The sequence below is a fragment of the Macaca fascicularis genome, chromosome 16 (genome assembly GCF_037993035.2).
Source record: "Macaca fascicularis isolate 582-1 chromosome 16, T2T-MFA8v1.1".
Classification (NCBI taxonomy): Eukaryota; Metazoa; Chordata; class Mammalia; order Primates; family Cercopithecidae; genus Macaca; species Macaca fascicularis.
Window position 1 is genome coordinate 56,156,112 of NC_088390.1, and position 9,505 is coordinate 56,165,616.

General features: G+C 57.7%; 1 protein-coding gene across 2 annotated transcripts; it reads right to left on the reverse strand.

The window, feature by feature from the left end:
* Positions 1-342: 342 nt before the first annotated feature.
* On the reverse strand, positions 343-9,273 carry SPATA20 (spermatogenesis associated 20). 2 transcript variants are annotated; one of them, XM_005583688.4, is made up of 17 exons: positions 9,162-9,273; positions 8,286-8,404; positions 7,994-8,164; positions 7,830-7,894; positions 7,484-7,638; positions 7,262-7,405; positions 6,961-7,162; positions 6,333-6,463; positions 6,130-6,234; positions 5,837-5,911; positions 5,530-5,739; positions 5,257-5,449; positions 4,768-4,936; positions 4,268-4,479; positions 1,771-1,970; positions 878-958; positions 343-703 (listed from the first exon to the last, which is right to left on the reverse strand). In XM_005583688.4, the coding sequence occupies exons 2-17, from the start codon at positions 8,360-8,362 to the stop codon at positions 533-535; spliced, it is 2,361 nt and encodes a 786-aa protein (XP_005583745.1). In that variant the 5' UTR covers positions 8,363-8,404; positions 9,162-9,273; the 3' UTR covers positions 343-532. The 2 variants fall into 2 exon arrangements, with proteins under 2 accessions (XP_005583745.1, XP_005583746.1); XM_005583689.3 differs by lacking the exon at positions 8,286-8,404.
* Between the last annotated feature and the right edge of the window lie 232 nt (positions 9,274-9,505).

Consider the following 9,505-nt stretch of genomic DNA (forward strand, 5'->3'; position numbering starts at 1 on the left):
CAAGAAGACAATGGGGAGGGGAAGGCAGGTTCCCTTCTTAACCTCTTTCTGAGGGCAAGGATTGGGCTTTCCCCTTCCTGGGCCAGTCCACACCCCCATGCCCACCCGTGGGCATCTTTACTTGGTTTTAGTCCCCTGACCTCAGTTCAGGGACTAAATTCATTCAGGCTACAATGACCATGGAAGGGGCAGGGACAGTCTGCTGACCTCTGGAAGATGAAGGAGAAATGGGAGAAGGCAGAGGAGTCAGGTGGGGGCTCCCAGAGGAAGCAGCCCTGAGCTGCTGGTTCCCAGGCTGGAGCCTGAAGCCCCTCCCTCATAAGCAAAGCTGACGCCCTCAGGTTACCACGGGACACTGTTAAGTTTATTCTAGGGTGAGTGGGTGCCCAAGGGGGGCAGTGAGTATGGCCGAGGTCACCTGGTGGCAGGGTGCTCAGGGATGGCCACAGGTTCTATAGGGCCCTGCAGGGCCTGAGTCTCTAGTCAGTTGGGATGCTTCACCTTCTGCCCCAGACCAAGGGGGTTGGGGCAGTCATGGATGTAGCAGTTTTCGTAATTCACAGGGATCAGTGATGGGCATTGAGCAGGCTTGATTCTCACATACATATGCAGTGGCCTGGTCTTCCAGCCGTCGGAGGGTACTCAGGAAAGGCAGCTGGCGGGACAGGAAGCTCGAGGGGTCCCCATCAGCCAGAATCAGCACCTAGGGCAGCAGCAGAGCAGGGAGAGTCACCTGCTGGGTTGGGGGGCCCATTGGCAAGGCCCACTGGGAAGTTCCCCCTTCCCAACATTCCGAGGGGAAGGAGACGTTGAGGAGCTGAGGATGGGAGGAGGCAGCTCTAGGGAGGTGGGGGGTGGGGCTCACAGGTTCGGGTACCTTGTTAGGAATGTAGACAGAGTGGACACACTGCACCAGAGCCTTGGTATCCTTGGCCTGGCGGTCTCCACAGATCACGATCTGACCAGAATAGAGAGGTCACTCCGGTGTGTCAGGGGAGGGAGTGGCTGAGCTCTAGACCACCAGGGTTTCCCCATCCTCCCTCCGCCCCACCCTATATTCCTAAGGAACAGGGACTCATCTCAGCTGCCAGGATGAGTTAATGCTTGGCAAGTGGGAACACACACACACACACATACACACACACTCACACACGAGAATACCGAAGTGGAAATGTCACACATATACACAATGGTACAGATACAAACACGGGGAGACACACACCCGGAAGACCCAAAGCACACAGGGACCCATCCAGACAGACACAGAATAGTCACACACACACACACACACACACACACACACACACACACACACACAGTGGATGCCTACACAGAGGCAGATACCATACACACGAACAGCAGACACACACGCATGCAGGCAGACACAGAGGCAAACCTGCAGATGGGGCATCCACACGCAGACAGACAAACACACACGACGAACACTCACACCAACATCCCCCTCAAAGGTACGTGCACAGACACACACCTCAGGGTCACACACACCCGGAAGTACACACACACCAATAACACAGGACCGACAGAAGCAATTACGCTGATACCAAGACGTACAGAGAAACACTTCATCAGCCACCATGGACTCATATTAATTTCTGCCTCCCTGTCTGACAGGCACCTCCACAGGCCCGCACACACACAGACCTGAGCTCTGGGGACAGCCCAGGAACCCCACCTCCTGTTCCCATCTGCTATCGCAGCCCCAGCTTCCCTCCTACCCGAAGTCCCAGCCCAGGTGCCCTCACTCCCCACCTGCTTGAGGGTCTGCTGCTGGGCTGAGAGGGCGCGGACCATCTCGGGCAATGCTACTGGGACACGGCGCATGCGCTCGGAGAAGGCAGTCAATAGGCACACACACTTGTCCATCCAGTCCTTGTGACCCGTGAAGCCGTGCAGCCGGAGCAGGTTGTGGGCTGACACGGAATTGGCGCTGGGCTCTGCGCCATCCTGGTCTGCAGCACACGGGGAGGCAGGGGGTGGGGGTAAAGGAGGGTCATTGAGTCCCAGGACCCTGCCCCAGGACTGTATCCAGGGCCACTTGGGGGATGAGACAGAGAAAAGGCCCTGCCTATCCCGCCCCTTCCCCACTCTGGGTGTGGATGCCGCTCCAGCAGTTATCAGTACTTTGCTCTCTTTTATGGCACCCTCCACTCTACCTGTCCTAGCTTCAACTGTTGGTCTCCAGGCTCCCTCCTCGCTGCTGATACCTCTGTCCAGCCATTCAGCTGCTCAAGCTAGAGCAGCACCATCCTGACCCCTTCCTCTCCCTCTCCCTCTGCTTCTAATCCATCTGTGTCTTGCCAGGGCTGCGGCCAGAAGAGATCCAAATCCCACGTCTCCCTATCTCATACTTCCACATGCTCTGAACCTTCACCAATGCCTGCCTGGACTGAACACGACTAATGGCCTCCTAACTGGTCACCTGTTTCCCCTACCCCCACTTCTCTCCACCAGTGATCAGAGTGACCTCCTTAAACCCATACCAGAGCAGGTCACAATCCGCTTAAAACCTCCTTGCCAGCCGGGCATGGTGGCTCACACCTTAGTCCCAGCACCTGGGAAGCTGAGGCGGGAGGATCACCTGAGCCCAGGAGTTTGAGACCAGCCTGGGAAACACAGTAAGACCATATCTCTTTTCTTAGAAAAAAAAAAAAAAAGACGACTTCCGTGCCCTGCTGGCCTCAGCATTCTCCTCGGTGCCCTCCAGGAACACGCGGGCCCTGCCTGTCCTCCAGGATACAGGCTGCCTGCTCCAACCTGTCATGCGCTGCTCCCTGTGCCTGAACTCTCTCAGCTTCTCCGTGGCCACATGGCCTCTCTTTCCCTCCAGGCCTTGGTTAAATGACACCTATCACAGGTGTACTCTAATTGCTCCCTAGGCTGAGTTGGGCCTCCTCTGCGGTTCTCTCCCAAGGCCCTTTTGCTCACTCAGTTAACATTTCTTAAGCACCTACCATGTGCCAGAACCACACTAGATCCTGGGGATACAACAGTGGCAGAAAGTCCTGATCTTTGAGGGGCTAAAATTTGAGGGTCGGGAAAGAAACCTTTAACCACAGACAAGGCACATGGGTGATAGGGAGCAGGTACACATAAAGCATCCTACTTCACGGCACTCACCACAATTTTAACTACACATCTGTGCATGTGTTTTTGCATTATTACTGCATATTCGCTGTCTCCCCTACCACACTGTAAGCTTCATGAGAGCAGGGACCAAGTGAGCCTTGGTCAATATCTGAATCCATGGGTGCCAGTTACTGTGCTAAGCATGTTTACAGAATGGCTAAATTCATCTTTACATCAACCCTGTAAGGTAGTACCAATGTTAGCTCCATTTTACTTATTAAGAAACAGGCCAGGCATGGTGGCTTTCACATGTAATCCCAGCACTTCGGGAGGCCGAGGTGGGCAGATCACATCAGCCCAGTAGTTTGAGACCAGCCTGGGCAACATGGAGAAATCCCATCTCTACCAAAAATTAGCCAGGCATGGTGGTGCATGCCTATAGTCTTAGCTACTCAGGAGGCTGAGGTGGGAGAATTGATTCAGTCCCAGAGGCAGAGGTTGCTGTGAGCCAAGATCATGCCACTGCATTCCAGCCTGGGTGACAGTGAGACCCTGGAAAGAAAGAAAGAAAGAAAGAAAGAAAAGAAAGAAAGAAAGAAAGAAAGAAAGAAAGAAAGAAAGAAAGAAAGAAAGAAAGAAAGAAAGAAAGAAAGAAAGAAAGAAAGAAAGAAAGGAAGGAAGGAAGGAAGGAAGGAAGGAAGGAAGGAAGGAAGGAAGGAAGGAAAAGAAAGAAAGAAAGGAAGAAAGAGAGAGAGAAAGAAAGGGAAGGAAGGAAGGAAGGGGAAAAAAGGAGAGAGACAAAAAGGAAAGAAAGAGAGAAAGAGAGAAAGGAAAGAAAAAGAAAGGAGAGAAAGGAAAGAAAAAGAAAGGAAAGAAAGGAAGGAAACGAAACTGAGGCTGAGTTTAGTGATTCATGCCTGTAATCCCAGCACTTTGGGAGGCCAAGGTGGGAGGATCACTGAGCCCAGGAATTCAAGATCAGCCTGGGCAACATAGCAAGACTCTATCTCTATTTTAAAAAAAGAAAAGGAGACTCAGAAATATTACAGCAGCCAAAAATCACACCATTAATAAGTAGGAGAGACACAAAGCCAGGAGGGCTTCGGCCCACACCAGTTCTTCACGCACGCTGCACTTAACACCTCCCAGGACCCCAGACTAGCCCTGCACCCCTACTGACCGTCCTTCAGACGCAGGGGCAGGCCAGCCCCCAGCTCAGCCTCACTGCAGAAGTAGCCGCCACCCTGGGAGTCCCAAAAGAGCCTGTCCTGTGTGTCCTGCAGCCGCAGAGCCCACTCGAGCCACGCACTCTCCTGTGAGGCCTCATACAGGTCCAGCAGGCCCCGCACCACGAAGGCGTAGTCCTCCAGGAAGCCCCAGCAGGGTGGGTTGCTGGGGGACAGGCATTAGGGGAGGGGCTGGGGAGAGTCCCAGGAGAGAGGGCCTTTCCCAGAGGAGGCCCGTTCACACATTTGTTCACTTAACCCTCCAGATGAACCCTCTTGGGCAGGTGTCATCAACCCACTTCCCAGATGAGTAAATGGGCCCAGGGAGGCTACAAACTCACAGCAAGCACCTGGCAGAGCCAGGACTGGAGTCCACATGGAGTGGAGAAGTAGGGCAGAGGTAAGCTGGGGACGTGTGGGGAGACGAGCCCTCCCAGTCTACCCAGCCCCCAACCTGTGCTCCACAGTCCCCCCAGAGCCGGTGTAGCAGGTCCGCATCAGGCGGCCACTGGCCACATCAAACATGTGCCGCTTCAGGAACTTGGCACCATTGGTGGCATAGTTGATCAGCCTGTCTTGGCCCAGGACAGCCCCGGTCACAGCATAGCCTGACACCATCAAGCCTGGAGCCAGGAGAGACAAGTAGTGGTGAGAAGCTGGCCAGGACCCTCCGGGTAACTCCACCCCATCACCTTGGGCCCCAACACCTCCCTGGAGCCATGGGTGATCCCTGAGATCTTGGGCTCCAAAGCCAGACATGGCGGGGTTCCCAGCCCTTGTGTGTGACCTTGGGAGGGTTACTCAAGTTCCTTAAGCCTCTGTTTGTCAACTGAGAGTAATAACCCTAATAAAGGGAGAGTGAGCAGTTAGCAGGCGCCGAACAGACGGGGCTTTGTGAAGGGGGATCCTACAGACAGGCTGGGTCTCAGATGTGCAGCCCCACCATTCCAGGCAGCCAGCATCTTGCTGTCCAGGTGCGGCTTGGGCCGATGCTTCCGGGCCTGGAAGAGCTTCTCCAGCCCTGTATTGAGCAAGGTCCGCACGGCCTCCACATCCAAGCCAAAGCGGGCAGCGGTCAGCTCCAGCGAGTACCGGACGGTCAGCACATTCTGGCCCTGCAGCTCCCCCTTGGGGTCCTGAGGAGAATGGCCTTTGTCTGCGAGCTCACACGCCTGGCAGGCTCCAGGGCCCGTCAGGTGACCCCAGAAGTCCTCACCTGACTGGGGCTGATGTTACCAGCCTCTGTGAGGCCGTAGTGCTTCATGAGGAGCTGGCCTGAGGTCAGCGGCTCGGTGGCGCCCAGCACAGGCTCCGGGAGGAGCTGCTGAACTTCTTTGACCGTCCACACATAGTAGGCACCCTCTTTGGGCCGCATGCCCCGCTCTGGGGGCGAGTCTGCATCCTCCGCGCTATAGAAGCCTCCGGACTGTGGGGAGGGGAGAGTTGGCTGGCCCTGGTCCACAGGGCAGTGGAGGCGCCAACCCCTCCCATAGCCAGGCCCGCCTGCCACCATGGACACACACCCGGTGGCTCAGGCTCCGAGCCACGTACTGCAGGATGCCTTTGGCCACGTCAGAGTAGAATTCATCACCAGAGATCTAACAAAGGGAAGAAAGGAGACTGAACAGAGGCCACTGGGAGGCCCAGGTGGAAGGGGACAACATTCTCCGAGGCAGGTTGGGGATGGAAGCCTGGGTAGTGGGTACATGGGAGGGAACAGGGGATTCAGATTAAGAGGAGCCGCAGTCACCAGTAAAGCCTTGGGAGGGGCAGCCAGAGTGAGATGCCTGTTCTCTGGGCTGGGGTCAGGGATCACCTGGAAGGCCTGCGAATAGGCCACAGCAAGCTGTGCCTGGTCATACAGCATCTTCTCGAAGTGAGGGACGTGCCACTGGCAGTCTGTGGAGTAGCGGTGAAAACCCTGTACCAAGTGGAATACAAAGCTGGAGGCTAGTCCCAGCCTCTGCCCCACCCCACAGCCCTCTGCTGCGCCTCCAGGGAACACCCAGTGTCTGTTACCTGCCCCACATGGTCCCGGATGCCCCCATTGGCCATCATTTTCAGGGTATGCAAGGCCATCTGCTGGGCCCGAGAGCCATCCTGAGTCAGTCGATGGCTGAGCCAATAGGAGAACAGGAAGCTCAGGATCACTGTGGGGGCACCAAGAACATGGGGGTGAGAGAATGGGAAAGTGGGGACAGAGATCAGGGTGGTCAAGAGGCCTTGGGCCAGGCAGAGGCTGGGAGTTCACTCAACAGGCAGTCTCTAGACAGGCTGTGGGGTCAACAGTCAACCCACAGGACAGAAGGTAATAGCCCGAGCCAGAAGTCAGAATACCATTGACTCACAGAGGACCAGAAAGTTACTTGTCCCCCCAGAGCCCAGAATGTCATTAGCCAAGCCAGGGTCACTGGGTCACTGACCAAGTCAGGGGACAGAAGGTCATCACCTAGGTCAAGGTGAGAGAGTCACTGCTGATACCAGCAGTCGGGTCTTCACCGATAGCTACCGACAGGCTAGGGGCAAGGAAGTCACTGCCAGTCAGGAGGACAGGATGCTATGGGTGAGGCCAGGAGCCAGTAGGTCCCTGACCAGCATAGGAATCAGAAGGCCAAAGCCCGGGCTAAGGCGGGCATGGGGCACTGACCCGGCGTGGGAAACTTGGGGGCCTCAGCGAAGCCACCGTATTCCTCATCGTAGCCCTCGTCCAGCTGCTGGAAGCAGCGATTGTTCATGGTGGCGGCAGAGGGCGGCAGCTGGCGGTCACCCATGCTGATTTCTGATCGGGCCAGTAGGGCAGTGGTGACACGCTGGCTGTTTTCTAGCAGGGTGTTCTTGTTCTGTTTCCACTGCGGGAGGTGGAGGCACACCTGGAGGTCAGCTGGGGAGAGGGGCTCTTCTTTCCTAGTCCCCCACCCTGGTCCCCTAACGCCCCCAGGCACACCCACCTGTTCTCGTATTCTCAGCAACACTGTGCGGAAGCCGACTCGGGTCAAGCCATCCTCAGGAGGGAAATAGGTGCCCCCCACAAAGGGCTGGAGGTTGGGAGTCAGCCACACATTCATGGGCCAGCCCCCGCCACTGCTGGTGGCCTGGCGGAGAGAGGGCGAGGGTGAGGGGAGCTGCCCTGAGCCCATGTGGCGCGCACACTCCCGAGGAGGACTGCTCACCTGCACGAATGTCATGTACACCTTGTCCACGTCGGGCCGCTCCTCACGGTCTACCTTCACGCTCACAAAGTCCTCACTGAGCAGGCGGCCGATCTCCTCATTCTGGAAGGACTCCTCTTCCATCATGTGGCACCAGTGGCAGGTGGAGTACCCGACTGAACAGGGCCATGGGGAGAGGTCAGGGGGCCAGCCACGGGTCAGAGGGAGGCTGGCCAAGTGGCCCTGGCTGGATGGAAGACGTCTTGGCCTCTAGTCTCCTGGAAGACCCGCCAGGCCAAGAAGACCCTCCCCCATCCGCTGCCACTCCCTGCCCACAACCCCATATCAGGGAAGGTGGGAGCATTACCTGAGAGGAAAATCGGCTTGTTTTCTTTCCTGGCCTTGTCGAAGGCTTCCTGTCCCCAGGGGTACCTAGGCCCAGCAGGGTGGGGCATCACTCAGTAGCCCAGGGGGTCTGGGAGGGGTCTAGGACCCCAGTGATTCCAGGCAGGGCCCCGGGAGAGTGCTCACCAGTCCACGGGATTGTAGGCATGTTGTAGGAGGTATGGTGACTTCTCGTGGATCAGGCGGTTGGGGACCCTCTGGGGTGTAGACGAAGGATGGCTTCCCTTCCCTCCAGCAGGCATGGGCACTGAACTACTGACCGTCGCACTTCGGTCCTTGTCCCGGGAGGAGCTACCCCTGGTGAGGACTGGTGCATCAGGCAAGCTGGGGGCCTCCACCCACCTTATCCCAGGCCCCCCAGCACCTGCCCCACTCCACTCAGCACCCCGGTAGGACCGCTGCTCCCAGCCCAACCCACCTTTCTGAACCATGGGGGAGACTGTGGCCTTTGTGCTCCCCCTTATGTTTTTTGGGGGGTGAGGAGAGGTGGCTCATTGGGGGCTCCTTGCCAGGTTAGTCTCCCCCAACCTCCTGGACCTGGTGGTGGGAAGGATGGCTGTGAGGTCAGGGCGGGTCACAATGGGCAGAATGGTTCTTGGGGCTCCATTCTTACCCCTCCCGGGGCCCCTCCCCGGGCCCTTCCTGGAGCAGCTGCTTGGAGGCATCTCTCTGGCAGGCCTGGGTGTGGCCCCACTGGAAGGCAGCCCACTGTTGGTGGCTGCACAGGCCAAGAGCAGTAGGGTCTGGGACTGGACCAGGTGAGGGACAAACAGAGGAAACTAGACATGGGGACTCCCTCACTCAACGCCCACCTGCTGGGATTCCTGTGGGGCCAGGTCCTGGGCCAGACCCCAGGACACCTAAGGAATCAGAGACCTCAGGGAGTTCAGCCTGGAAGTGGGCAGTGCAAGCTGACCTAAATAACGAAAGGTCCATGCGGCAATAAAGGGCTGTGACAGGACACAGGGTACTATTGGAGAAAGGCCCTTGACCCAGCATCCAGCGCTGGGGTACAAGGAAGGCTTCCTGGAAGCGGTGTTAGAACAGTCCCTGGGGAGTTGGCACTGCACTGGAAGGAAGGGGAGGGGAGGGAAGGGAAAGAATGAGGACGGGAGGGGAGGGGAGGGGAGGGGAGGGGAGGAGGACCTTACTGCCAGGGCCAGGTCTCAGAAGCATACTGGAGGTGGGGTGGGGGAAGGGCCAGGCATGCAAGGGTGGTCCAGACAGGCACTGGGGACCGGTGCCCGGGAGACCCTCCACTGAGCCCGCAGGCAAGCGCAGGGAGTGCCCGTACCTGCGGCTCGCGGCGAGGCCTACACCGGCGCGGGGTAGCAGAAGTACGCTGCCCAACCAGGCCCGTGCGCCCAGCATGGCTGCTCCGGACCATGGGCCCGGCCGCTACGGACAGGAAGGGAGGGCAGGAGACTGTGAGGGGCGGGTCGGGCACCCACGGAGCTGCGGGCGGGTCTTCGCTGGGACTTGGGACAGTGTGGCTGGTCTCCGAGCATCACCCTGCGGCCGAGCACAGAATTGCAGATCAGGCACTCCGGCCTTGGGAGAACCCATTCTGTGCATAACATTGGGTTCTGCCCCTGCCTGGGGAGGACAGCCCTTCTCATGCGAACAGGGAGAGTTGTG